This window comes from Haliaeetus leucocephalus, unplaced genomic scaffold (genome assembly GCF_000737465.1).
Source record: "Haliaeetus leucocephalus isolate CR32 unplaced genomic scaffold, Haliaeetus_leucocephalus-4.0 Scaffold484, whole genome shotgun sequence".
Lineage (NCBI taxonomy): Eukaryota > Metazoa > Chordata > Aves > Accipitriformes > Accipitridae > Haliaeetus > Haliaeetus leucocephalus.
In genome coordinates, this window is record NW_010972920.1 from 6,640,962 (window position 1) to 6,654,743 (window position 13,782).

At 36.5% G+C, this 13,782-nt stretch overlaps 1 protein-coding gene across 1 annotated transcript in view; it reads right to left on the reverse strand.

The window, feature by feature from the left end:
• PRDM5 (PR domain containing 5) overlaps positions 1-13,782 on the reverse strand; it is an 88,936-nt gene that overhangs the window by 48,702 nt on the left and 26,452 nt on the right. Inside the window, exons 4-8 of the mRNA XM_010575560.1 lie at positions 10,669-10,852; positions 9,784-9,958; positions 8,462-8,554; positions 8,071-8,192; positions 5,659-5,738 (exon numbers count right to left, since the gene is read on the reverse strand). Of these exons, the coding sequence (XP_010573862.1) occupies positions 5,659-5,738; positions 8,071-8,192; positions 8,462-8,554; positions 9,784-9,958; positions 10,669-10,852 (654 nt within the window). The remainder of the gene's footprint in view (positions 1-5,658; positions 5,739-8,070; positions 8,193-8,461; positions 8,555-9,783; positions 9,959-10,668; positions 10,853-13,782) is intronic.

Sequence of the window (13,782 nt, forward strand, 5' to 3'; positions counted from 1 at the left end):
CCATTCACCTTCCGCTCTGTATTACATTTGCCATCAGCAGCCTCCCCTCAACCTAGTTAGAGTGCAACTGAACATACATTTCAGCTTTTTGGAACTGCAGCCTTAGACAGCAAAACTTCTGGGCAGGGATCACATTTCATAAAGCTTTTTTGGAGAACTCTATAGACTTTCTGTAGGGGAATGTAGAAGCTAAAAATAACAAACATCAAAGGCTCAACACAATATCTAATGAAAAACATTCGCAGACGGCACAGTAAAAAAGCTCAACTAAGACTTCCACTTCAAACAAACAAACAAAAAAACCCAAAAAGAGATTCTCCATAAGTATTCTGCCTCAGCATGTTTTTATGCCACTACTCGCAAACTAACTTTAGAGCAAGTTAAATGTTTTAATAAACTAAAAAGTGGGTAAGCCATTTCCTACAATCTCTGCAAACTTGCACACTTGGGACAGTCATGCCTAAAAAAATGCTCAGACAGAATCAGGTGGTAAGCTCAAATAAAGATCATTCATTCTAAATATTTTGTTTACCCAGCTGCATTTCAGAATGATTTCTCTTACATGCACACACAATCTACTACTCCACCATTTCCAAAAAGATCTAAATTTTTACTTAGATTGTTAACTGAAGTTTACATAATTCTGCAACCAAGTGCTATCAGAATCCCCCCCTACACAATTACTTGAAATAACTTAAGGTATTCTTAAACATAATATTTAATACATCACAACCCAGACTGTGCTTTAACACTATACAAATGTCTGATTTCAACTTATGAGCATTGTTTAATAAACAGTTTCATTGAATATATTTGCGTCAAAACAGAGACTTCCATGCATGAGCATTAAAAAGCTACAGCTATCAAATATATATTCTATAGCTGATACTCTTTAATCAATTCTTTAGAAAAGAATCAGACACAGACTTGTGTGCATGTGCATTAAATAGCTGTAGCTATCAAGCATATATTCTATAGCTGGCATTCTTTAATCAGTTCTTTAGAAAAGTGCACAATTACATGGTATAACAACAGTAATAAAATATAGCAAATATTTTTATGAATAATGATATTCAAACAGATTTTCATGTTAAGAAAATTTGTCAAGTAACATGCTTTATGAGTATACAGGCTGTAATACCACAGACAAGTACTCGTTCAATGATTTATGCACATAACGAAATTAGTCTCATTAGGGGGCTGTAACAGCTATCAACATAAACCTCCTTTACATTAAAGTCAGAACATACTTAGAATTGTTTCATAGGCATTTGAAGAGCTACACCTCTATGTAACAACTTGTTAAGTGCTACACAAAACAGCAAGCATCTAAACAAGGTCAATATATGCTGAGATAAATATACTCCTTCATTTACAGGACTGACTATCTTAAAATTTTCATTAGGTCCATTGAAGAGCAAAAGGTCATTCAAATGACTTTTGGGGGTGAAACTGAGCTAAAACTTAGAAGATACAAGTAATCCACGATCAGCTTTCTCAAAAACTAATTTCAGTTTCAATCTACCACTCCAAGAACTGGATGAGACTCTGTCTGTTGGAAGGCAGTGCTTTGAGAGAGCAAGGATATGAGAATATTGCATCCAATTGAAATTATTAAATGTTATTGACAATTTTAAAGTGGTGTTCAAAATTTCATTTCCTGTACCTTGATATGGCTTTCATAGTGATTGTGAAAAATAAAGATTGCACAGTAGAACAAAACACTACCCAATGTTGAACAAAAGGGCAGAAAAAACCCAACACAGATGCTTGGAACTGCCAGGTGAAAAAAAGCGGGGGGGAATCACACAATGTTTGAGAGTGATTCTCCTCACCATAACTTTGCAAGAAGTAGCTCTACAACAGAGAAAGTTAAGAAAGAATCAAGGATTTTTCATAAACAATAAAACATTCTCAGTCTCTTAGAACAAACAATGAGTAGGATCCTTCTTGGTTCTGTCATTTTCTCTCCAGCAGACTGTGCTACAGCATGCCTCTTAATGGAATCTTACAGATTCATGTAAGAAATCTGCTAAGATATCCAGAACAGCAACAGCACAAACTAGGCTTACCAGTGAAGCACAATTCTGTATTTCATACAGGCATTTGTTTTATGACCTTTTCCAAAGTCAAAAAAGCTTTACTGCCTTGCACTCCTAGGTGTCCTTAATCTTCTTTCTTAACAGGACAATTAGCTACTTTACCATTGAAAACACCTGCCTACAACAAAAGTCAGAAACTGACCCCACAGTTGTACAGCCAGAAAGAGACATAAACTCCCAGCCTATCTACAAGTACTGGAAGTGTAGCACTATCGAGTCTGACTGCATCATCCTGGAAATGTGCTATTCACATGTATATGCTCACTTTCAAGTTTAAGTTCCTGTGAGCAATTCAAATCCAAAACATGAGACACCTATATTCAAAGGTACTAAAGCAACCCTTTAGCAAGAATCTGCGTCAATGAAGACAACACTCTCCTCACTTGCTTGCTCACTATTATCATCGTTGAATGACTGAATTTTGCATTTTATTTAAACTTCAGAACTTAGTATCAGAATACAATTCAGATGGCATTTCATTTGCTCTGGCAATAGACATCACAAACCTGCAGAAAGGAGATTTTACAACAAACTTTTTCATTCTATTACCCAATCTTCTGTAAGCTCCTGTACAGCATTTCCCAAGTTGTGTTTGCTGGGAATTTATTTTTTTTTTTTATACTACCATATCACTTAAGACCCCAAATCATGGACTACTACAAATATCAGATAGAAGGATGTCACTTTACAACTGGAGGATAAGACAAAAGAGAATAGGTGGATGGATATAGACAGAATGAAAAACAAAAAGATACAGATCACCACAAAAAGCAATAATATCAGTAGATCAACATAATAACTGTTGTTAAAGTTTTGTAGGCATCATGCAGGAGGAGAGTTGTATTATGGTAAGTAGTTTTGGAAATCAAATATAAAATAAAAAATGTAGATGAGACTATTCTGGGTAGGACTGTAATCACTAAGGAAGACAAGATCAGAATCCAAAATGTTTTCCACACTCTGAATGAAGCTCCAAAACACTCAATATTTAGGAAGGAGAAATCAAATGCACAAATGTTACATGATGACCAACAGTTTACATAGCACCACTACAGAAAGCATTAATGAATTCCAAACAAAATATGAATAATGAGATCGATGCTGCTGTTAGAAAGCACTGTCCTTCTGAGATGTATTAATAGACATATTCTCTGTATTAATAAACTCAGGACAAGCACTACCAAGGGCTCAGCTAAGCATCGCTGTTGTTCCTGTTTGGGCAGCTGACTTCAAGAAGCGTACAGGTGAAAAAGAGAGAATCCACAGGAAGCAAAAGTTTACTAAAAGAAAAAGTAGTTTGGAAAAAACAGATGCATGAAGAAAGGTTGAGATAACTGTGTTTGTACAGCCTAGGAATTGCAAATGGAGTTCATAACAACTTTGCAATATGCTAACTGTTATTAAAAAAGACAGTGGTGAATTTTTCTCAGCGTTCTCTCACATAAGAGAATTAACTGATTTGCAGGAAAGAAAAAGATATAAGTAGGACATCAGAAAAAACAAACACCGGACTAATGAAGACATTCAAAAAAGCTGATAGCACTAAAGCTGAAAGTCAGAATACAGAGACATCTATGGAGGTGGTAGAATTTTCTTTAGTGGAACTTTTCAAGAGATGAGACAGCACGTGTCTAGGATGATTTAGGTACACACTTACTCCCCTCTGCAAAATAGAATAGGCTAGAAAACCTCCTGAGGCCTCTTCCAGCCCTACAATTCCTTGAATTTATTGAGATAAACTAAAAAAAGAAAAAAAAAATCCATGGCACCAGAAATTAGCATGGTACAAGCAACAGTCTGGAAAACAAGAAGGTAAGACTAAAGGGCAGAAGATAATGACAGCAAAGTTTAATTGTGCATGGCTAAGAAAGGGCTTATCTTTAGACATTTAAGGCACAAGCAAGACACGCAAAGCTAAAATTGGGTTTAAGTCAAAGGTGACATGAAAGCTACAGATCTGAATGACAATGTCTACAAAGAGTAAACAGATCTCAATCTCCCCTATAGCCACCCTCTTTACGTTCTTTCTCTGTTTTTGTCAGATTCCTCTCTTTCTGTTGTTTTGGCTTATTTTCTGTTATCTCCTATACTTTACCTTTCTGTTCTCTACTTTTATTTCTTTACATTGACAGGAAATGGGTTAAAAAAAAAATAATCTCTTTTCCTCCCTGTTTCACCTATTATTCTCTTACTGGTTTTATTGCCCATCTAAATATTTTTGGCAATGTGGGTGATGGATCCCACCCCACTTCCTACAAAAGCAAAGTAATTCAAGCAAACAGAAGGCATGAGTCCTACATGCAATCTCCTTCACTATCTGATGTAGGCATGTGAACCCAGAATATCTATTTTCTGGATATCTTAAGAGGAGCTAATCAAGAAGACGAAATAAAGTTTTATGCACAAAATCTTCATGCTGATTCTTAAAATGAATCAGTGCTCAACTGACCTACCATCAATGCTACTTGAAAAGCTTGTTAGTGTATATCACAGTGTCTGCACAAAATTACAACTACTGAAACAAAACAAACATTTTAATGAAATGGACAAGCTAACCATGATATTTTGCATTTTCAGGGCCAACATAAGGTGCACCGATGTGTAAAAAATTGTAATTATATGTGGCAAGGCATACCACAATTTGGTCTGAGAAGTAATAAAGTATAGTCCTGTTAGACAAGAAATACAGGGCATATTAATACAAGCAAGGAGAAAAACAAGTTAAAAAGGAGGGGCCCCACCATTTCCTTTGCAACAACATATTTTAATTGATATCATCTATGTCCTCAATGGATTCAGGTTATAACCAGGGTATTATTAAAGACTTACAGTTAATCTGATAAACAGTACAATGTAGCTTTTTGTAAAAACAAAATCTCCTGGGTTTTAGTGATTTATCAAATTAATCTTGCAGGGACTTCCTTTGGGTATAATGGATTCAGAATCTCATATTCATAGTCCATCTGTATTTCTATATGAACCCCCTTATTTCCAATAGATGCTTTTCAAATTGTTAACCCCTCCTGTTCTGGTTATGAAAGACTACATGCATAAACAAGAAGACATTGAAAATTTGGTTTTGAGGAAGAATTTTTTTTTTTTACCACTGCATAACTAAATTACAAGTAACACCTTTACTGGTATGTCACAAAGTAGAAAGATTGACTGTATTTTGTACAAAAATTGAAGGCTCATGAACCTGTTTTATGGTCAGTATATATGCTATCATTACACAACATACTTTTACATTTAGCTTAGTGTTTAAGAATGCTGAAGAACAGCAGGCAACTTTGACTTAATGTTGGAATGCATAAATGATACAAGCACAAACATCTTTGTATTTAGTAAAAGATAAATTAAAGATTTAGGAAGGTTTTTGGTTTAACCAATTGTGATTACAAAAATAAATACCCACAATAAAATACATTGGGTTTGTAACCATGAAAGAGATTACCCAAGGGTTTGCACTACAGCAGCTTTCAAGTGACTTAAGCACCACAGTCTCACATCTTAGTGAAGTCAAAGCCTGCTGTGGGTTAGCCTTCATCTTACTGACCTTTCGATGCTCTTGGAGATTTGTTGCTGAGGAACATTTCTTATTGCACACTGAACACATCAGCTTCTTCCTAGAATTTCCTGAAACAGAAACAAAATACCACCAACATCTTAAAAAGGAAGTGCTAAGAAAGAACCTAAATGTTTCCACTGAGCCTGTGGCTTTTCACAGGTCATTTGACTGACATAAGATTTTTACATTTGTATCCCATCTTCAAAGTGTTCCATATCAGGAGTTCTCTGTGGGTGTCCAACAAACCAGTTACTTATGGAATGTAAATCAAGACGACTAGAACAATAAAGAAAAAAACCCTTCAAATAGATGTTATCACACATCATCAATCCAATATGAAGAGCACAATTCATAACTAAGAACAACTCATTTTATAGCTGAACGGTTGATTTTTATCAGAAATCAATACAGGAGTTACTGCAGCAATGACAAAAAAGATCCCAACCTGAAGTTAAAACCACCGTTTCCCATTTTTCTTTATTCAGAAAGCATTAACTATTCTACTATGTAAAACAGTATCTCATTAATGGTCTTTAACTGAACAAGACAGGGAAATTGCATTAGCACCAGATCATGAATTTAAATCTCATCTAAAATGTAAATTACAAAACAAACAGGTCAGCTACCAGATGCATTTTCCCTCCCTTTTCAGTTGCTTTAAAAAGTGACAGAGCATTTAACCTTTTATTTACCTTCTGAAATTCATTTTAGTAACCCACAAAGCTATTTTATTACAAGACAAAGCCACCACAAACCTAATTCTTTGTTTATAATTACATGCCAATGCAAGGTATTCCCTAGCTTATGTAAAAAAAATGTTCATACTACATTGAACACTAAAAAGAACAGACACAGAACAAAAGAGTTGAGGAGTACTGCTTAGTCAAGCACAGAGGAAGTATGGACCATAAGCAAACTCATTAGATGACTTCCAGCTCAATTTTTCAGACTCTTAGCATCCTATATCTTTCCTGCTCTTGCTGTCCTAAAGAATTCATATTATATTGATTCTTGTTAATACAATGTACCCTGACAATCAATTGGTTCAATACTTAAATTTGTAGCATGAAGAAGTACTTAATCTCACATATGCATTTGCTGTTATAAAACGTGTAAGTATTTATATATACTGATATACACATAAATACAGGAATACACTTAGTACTTCAACTTATAAGAATATTAATGACACCTGCTCAGAGGACAGAAAGGTGATAATGAGTATCTGTTCATAGCTTTGCATAACAAACAACACACATAATCCTTTCTACTTTCCCTTGCTTCCAGGTAACACCAAGCAGGAAGGAATGCTGGAAGTGTCCCTCAACAACAGTAGGTTATTTTCCTTCCTGCATTGACACCAGTTGTGATTTCTATGACTCCCAAGTGCTAAAATAAAGACTCTGCTCATTGTGCAGGCAGAGCAAAAATATCTTCCAGGCATCTGTTCTCAGTCATATCTAAAGTGATCATTCAAGAGAATTGTGGAATTTGTATACCACTACACAACTGACCAAAGCATAACAATGCTCATGGATGAAAAAAATTCTTACTAATACTCAAAAAAAGGAGATAATCTTTTATAAGAACGGTTATGGAAGGGTTTCTGTATGCTGCAAGAGTTTGGCAGAAGAAAGAGGTTTCATGTAATGAAAATCTTACAAAGCATCTCAGTGCTGTCATCATCAACTAAAGACTCTATTCTTTGCACTTCGGTATTCTGCTGTCCCCACACATACTGATCTTCCATTGACATTGAGAGGGGACATGCAGAGAGAGCAGAATGCCAGAACTGAGATCTGCATTGTGGACCTGAGAGCAGTATTTTGCCCTTTCATGAAAACAGAGTGAAGTTTGATTGAAAACTATTGATTCACAGTGCACAGATATAAAAACGCTAGGGCCTAACGGGACTAGTGGATTGTCTGGTCTGGCTTCCTGCACAACAGAGGCTATAGAATTTTATGCAATACCCTCATCAAGCCTAATCATTTGTGAAGCATGTCTTCCAGAAAGACATCCCATTGTGTCCTGAAAATACCAAAACATCAAGAACTCACCACTTCCTGTAGCAGTTTGCGCCAATGGTTGATTTTCCTCACTACTGAAATGTTTTGCTTTATCTATTATTTGCCTAGTTTAAACTTCCCCAGATTCCTATTACATTTTCTGCAGTAGACTAATGATTCATCTGGTATACAGTAATTTCTCCCTGGGGGAGGAGGAATAGTTACTCTTGCAATTAGTTACCTCTCAATTTTCTTTTTGATACAAATGAATCTATTAAAAAAGAAACCAAAGGCAATGTTTACTCTAAGTTGCAAATTTAAAGCCATGAACATGTTATAGCATTTTGGTTTTGTTTGTTTTTTTCAAAAAAACCATTAAACTCTTTCTTACCACTGTGAACATTTTCTTTATGTTTTTTCAGGGCATCCTTACTCTTGAACCTCTTCCCGCAGCTATCTGCCTTGCATATGAATCTGGCATCCCCTCTGCATGCCTCCTTGTGCTGCTCATAACTATATGGGATAACCAGTAAAAAAAAAACAAAAACCAACACATAAAGCAGTATCTACAGAAACCAGACACACAGCAAGTACTCTGAGCTTAACGCATGCTGCTCTGCAGAGTTCCAAGGCCACCTCATGCATTACTTACAGCAAATAGGAATGAAAGCATTTGACTTCTTTCACTGTTAGGATTCACATAAACTAACAAGCTTGAAAGCTAACATGCAAAGGGAGGCCAGCAATGATATGACAGCAGTCCAGTAACTCAGACACAAAACCTCGATTCTGAGCTGAAGGAAGTATTGCAAACAGAGCACTGAAAACTTCTTGAAGAGTCTCCTGGGCTGATATTCTCTGTGCACTGAAGTACACTAAAGAAAAATAAAATAATAAAAAAAAAAAAACAAAAAACAACAAAATAAGGGGAACATTCTACAGCTTACACAGGCTTGCAGTAGCTAAAAGCATATACACAGCTCTACAAATATTTAAGTAGGCAAGTAATCTATTTCATATGTGAAGTGTCCTGGAATTTAGTGGGATTAAATCAAATACATAAACAGCAAGAGTCAGGAGGATACTGCTGTATCCTCACACAGATTAATTTTACTTTGCATGATGTAAAAATTTACTTAACTAGCTATACAGCACAAATCCAACTTCCACTATAGACTAGAAGGAACAAGTCTAAGTTCAAGAGAAGGTATTTAATTGCCTCCACCAAATACTCCTCTGCTATGTAATTTTATTAATTTCCATGAAAGAACACAGAGCCCATACAGAGCTGCCAGTTCTAGGAATGTTCACATTATTCAGATGTAAGAAAGATCAATTTATTACAAGAGTAGCCTTAAGTGCATTCCATGCAACATAAGCCTGTTTCTTTCCAATACAAGACAGTTAGATTAAATGTACTATCTATAATCACTTAAGCATCTAATCTACTATCTGTAATTAAATGTAAAATAAAAATTAATATAACTTTAACTGCAAGCAAAAAATACATAAACGACAAAAGACAAAAGACAAAAACAGTTATGTTTTTGGACAAAAGTATAATTGCAAGGTATACAACTTTAGTGACAAAACTGCATATTTACACTATCAAGGGCAGTAAAGATGTGCTCTTAAATCTCACATCTTTCATGTTTATATCTGGGGTTTTTTTCCATCATCCAAATATTTATTTAATCAAACATAAAGCATCATTTTTCCTTTTTTTTTTCCTTCTAGATCACCATTTACTTTCTTCTAAATCTTACTTTTGTTCTGTAATGACATCCACAGCTTAAAAACTACATCTCCTAAACTACTAAATAGTCCACTGATGGAGACCAACATTTTTGCACCAAACAGCAGCTCTGATCTGGTCTACAGTGTATGACTAAAACATAAAAAATCAGCAATATTTTTGCAATTCAAATTGAAGTCTCCCACAAATACAAGAAATTAACGTATTAAAAGACTAACGTAAAGGGTAAGGGTACAAATACATAAGCATAAAAACTAAACCTTAAATTGTGATTAAGCCAAGAGAAATAAATGGTTGAATGAAACTGATTTAAATGATCCCTGAAAAAACACTCTTGTTTCTACTCACTGTCTTTGTAGAGCTTGTTTAACAGGGAATTTCTTTCCACAGTTTCGGCACTTAAATTCCTTTTCCTCACTGGGTTTTTGATGCAAAGTCTGAAGATGTTCAGCTAGAATCTCTTGGCTGGCAAAACTGGATTCACAGTTTGGGCATGCATGGTCCTCTTTACAGGTGAGGGGATCTGCATGATTGGAGGCAAAAACAGTAAAGGAATAGTTTTCAGGGAATATTTTAGTTACTTGTTAGGAGACACCCTCTGCCAGAAACAGATTATGCAACGTGGCATCGCAAAATTCACAAAAGACATTGTCTCTGAATGGATTATAGACAGCCTATCTTGAGGGGGTTACCATCACCACTATTGAAAATGGATGCAAAGTATTAAGTCGGGTATGACTTAGGCCGTTAGCCTAAATTAGTCATCCAGGTTGTCTCTACTCTGATAAAGATGCCGAGAATTCACCAGACAGCTCAGGTCACCTACCTTTCCTTAGGCATCTTACCTTAGGATCAGGTGAATAGTTTTATGAAAAGGCTTATTTCTCTCCCATCTAAGTAAGAGGGGAACTACCCCTCTTAGAGCAAAAACTTAGCTTTCATAAGACTATATGCCAGGTGAAATGAACTCCATTTTTAGTTCAAAAATTAATGGTAACATCATGAAATCTAGGCTCACTCATTCACTCACTAATTGACAGGACTGGCTGCTTCTTATTAGGCAAAGAAAAGAACATCAACTGAAACCAAAATAAAGAGATAAAACTCATACAGGAGCTCAGACTAAACCTGGGGAGCCTTCCAGTTCCCTAATCCTATACAGTTAGTGTTCTCTTTCTTCTTTGTTACTACTTTTAAGCTCTCAAGTTATCCTATTTTTTACATATTGTTCACCTGCAATTTTTTCACCAGCTGGTTGCACTTCTTTATTGTTGCCACTGTCTTCATCTTCTTGGATAACAGCTACTTCTTCCTCCTCCTCCTCCTCCTCTTCCATGTCACTGTCCAAGTACCCAATCAGAAGTTCTGTGTCTGTTTCAATATCTTCCACAGCCAGATAGAAAATATTTTCCCCTTCCTGTTGCAAACAGTAAGCAGAAGCAATGAATAATTGTCAGAAAAAGTAAAATCTAGAGGCAAGTATGGGACCCTGAACTAATATTGGCTCTCAATTATGGAAGGGCTGGCTCCATTCCTCAGGGAGCACAACGCTAGAACAGCCTTTCTAAGACTTTTTTCCCAGTGTGGCTGCATGGATAAAGTGCCCTTGCATTCTGGAAATATTCCCCTGCCTCACCTGTGAGGCTTTTCCAACATGCACTGTAGCCTAGACCAAGGTGAAGGTGGTGTTGAAGTCCTCCTCTCCTGCCACACTCTGCCTGACAAGAACTTCAGAGTTTGAAAATGAAACATATGAGTATTAGAAAAATAACAAAATTTAAATAACCAATACAGCTTTAGCTCTGTTCCCTGTTTACTGCATGAATTATAACCCAGCTTTCAGTAGCATGTTTACATAATGTTATTTTCTCTCTCTCAAGATTCCCAGCCTTCTTCATGAAGAGGCTTTCAACCCTGGCCAGTTAACTTCACTATCAAGTTAGCAGGCACATCTGTAAAAGGTACTTTAAACCACTAGATCAAAACCTTCTGCTGGTTTAAATCAGTGTAGATACACAGATCCACAGAAGGCCAAAGATCCAGCCCAGATTCTGCATGAGAGGACAAACTACATAACAATAAGCTCCAAAACCTTCTCCACAATGAATGAACAAGCTTCTGAATAGATACATAAGCTAACAACTTTGGTCTTTGACAATATTTAATTAAAGTTACCAAGGTTGGCACTGGGGCAAGGGGAGCAGGCAGGGTGAGGGGGGGATTTATAGCAAAACCACCTGTCTCCTAAACTGATATACAGAGCCACTTTTTTTTTTTTTTTTGCCATATGTGAACCAACTGCTTTACATACTACCCAAACCAGCAAAGGAGACTCAGTTTTATGCAATGAAGACTTCCAAGTGCTATCATAAATCTTAAAGCTTATCTGATTAACATCCAGAAAAGTTAACTGAAGCTTCTTTACACTACATCTAGCCATGTATTTTGTAACAAGCTTCCTACCACAAGGACAAGATAATGATTTTTAATTTTTGTAATATACTAAGATTAATTTAAACTATCAACAGAGATGTAGCATTCCTCAAGTTTTAGAAGGTCTGTTATATATTACACAAGATATTGTCACACAAGAGTGAAACCTATTTAACTCAATAGACTTGATAGAGCTGCTGCTTTCAAGAACACACCACCTTTCTGTCCTTATCTCAACAGCAGCATTTGAAAACAAAACAAATTATGCATTTTTTTCAAGATATATTCTGCAGTCCAGATATCTGTCAGCATGCCACCCTAACTTTTGGATACATCTGGAAGTTGCTGGTTTTCATATGCTTCTGTCAAGTTGCAGAGACCTTTAATTTACTACAGTCTAAACTCAAATCATGTACTGAAACTCCTGACATGAGGAAAAGCAAAACGTCTTTCTATACTCAGTCTCTACTTAGACAGGATAAAACCACTGGGGTAAACCTCTACTACATCACTGTTTTGGACAACCTTATTCTAAAAGCAAGACAACCTTATAAATGGAAGCACTTACCTATTACTGACTTGCCAAAAAAAAAAAATAAAATTAAAAAAAAAAAAAAAAAAAAAAAAAAGGAACGAGCCATGTATCCCAGGCAAAAATCAAGTCCCAAACTTACTCATTAAAGAACCAAATAGCACACCTTTCAATTAGATCATAGATGACACATCTTACACCACACAGTAAATCTGGAAGAACAGCAACCAGAACTAATTATTCGGGTTAACCTAGACCAAGCGCATGAATCCCAACAACCAAGCTCTTACAAATACTGTTACATCCTCACCATCTCTGCACTTCCCTTATGTGCATCTGGGGCTTATTTTATAGCTCTGTGTCTAAAAACATCCTGGTTCTTTCCCATTTGCGTACTTTTGGTTAGTAAAAAATTAATGGAAGAAGTACTAAGGACTCTCAATGCTTGAGCGCCCTTGGTTGCATTCGCATTGAAAAGAAATCAGCTTTGGTGCCAGCCCAAACTAAAACACAGCTCAAACTCATTTCTCCTCCAAGGCTAATTTGTTTGGCTTTTCCAGCCAAACATGCTAATATTCAGGTATTCGGAGCAGTAATTAATCCAGATATACCCACACTGTAGTAGCTCCTCAAGGCAGCATTTTCAGTGAAACCAGTAGAAGTACTGCAGAATCCACAAAGGAATTTAAATCTCTCCCTCCAGCAGCAGCACCTGCATGAAGCACATTTATCTACATGCACGCAGACACAGACACAGTGAACATAGAAATGGGAGGATTATTAAAATTATTTGAAAGATTTCTTACTAAGAACACACCTGCAGTTGTTCCACCTGCCGCCTGCTTAGGCCATGCTTCTTGTTTTGCCAAAAACATTCATTTGCAACGGGCCACAATGGTCCTTGAGAGAAAACTCAAGTGCTGGTCATGGTGGCATCACAATCTCCTTTCACACTATTCCTGGTTTATTATTCCACTTTGCTTCTCTTATCCCCCTGCCTTGACTGTCATCTTTTAAGCTATAAGCCACACTCACCTGCCCAGCAAATACAGTCTTCTTGTTCCAACAGCTCTTGCTATCCCAATTTTGCCCCACTACAGGCACCTCTCCCATTCAGATTCTTGGCTTTTCCATACAGTTACACACCTTCACGTGCACTTTGTAAGAGGGGAGGCTGAGAGGGAACGTGGGCCAAGAAGCATTGACAGCCCATCACGCTTTCATCCAAAAGTGTAAGATAGATATGTCATCACTCCTGAAAGCTGAAAACACAGGAGGAGCAGAAAGCAGATAGTCTTGTGTTACCTAAGGGAAAGTAGGGATTCTCCATCCTCCAGAGCTTGATCAGCTGGCTCCAACCCAGCCTTCCTAATCTTTACCAA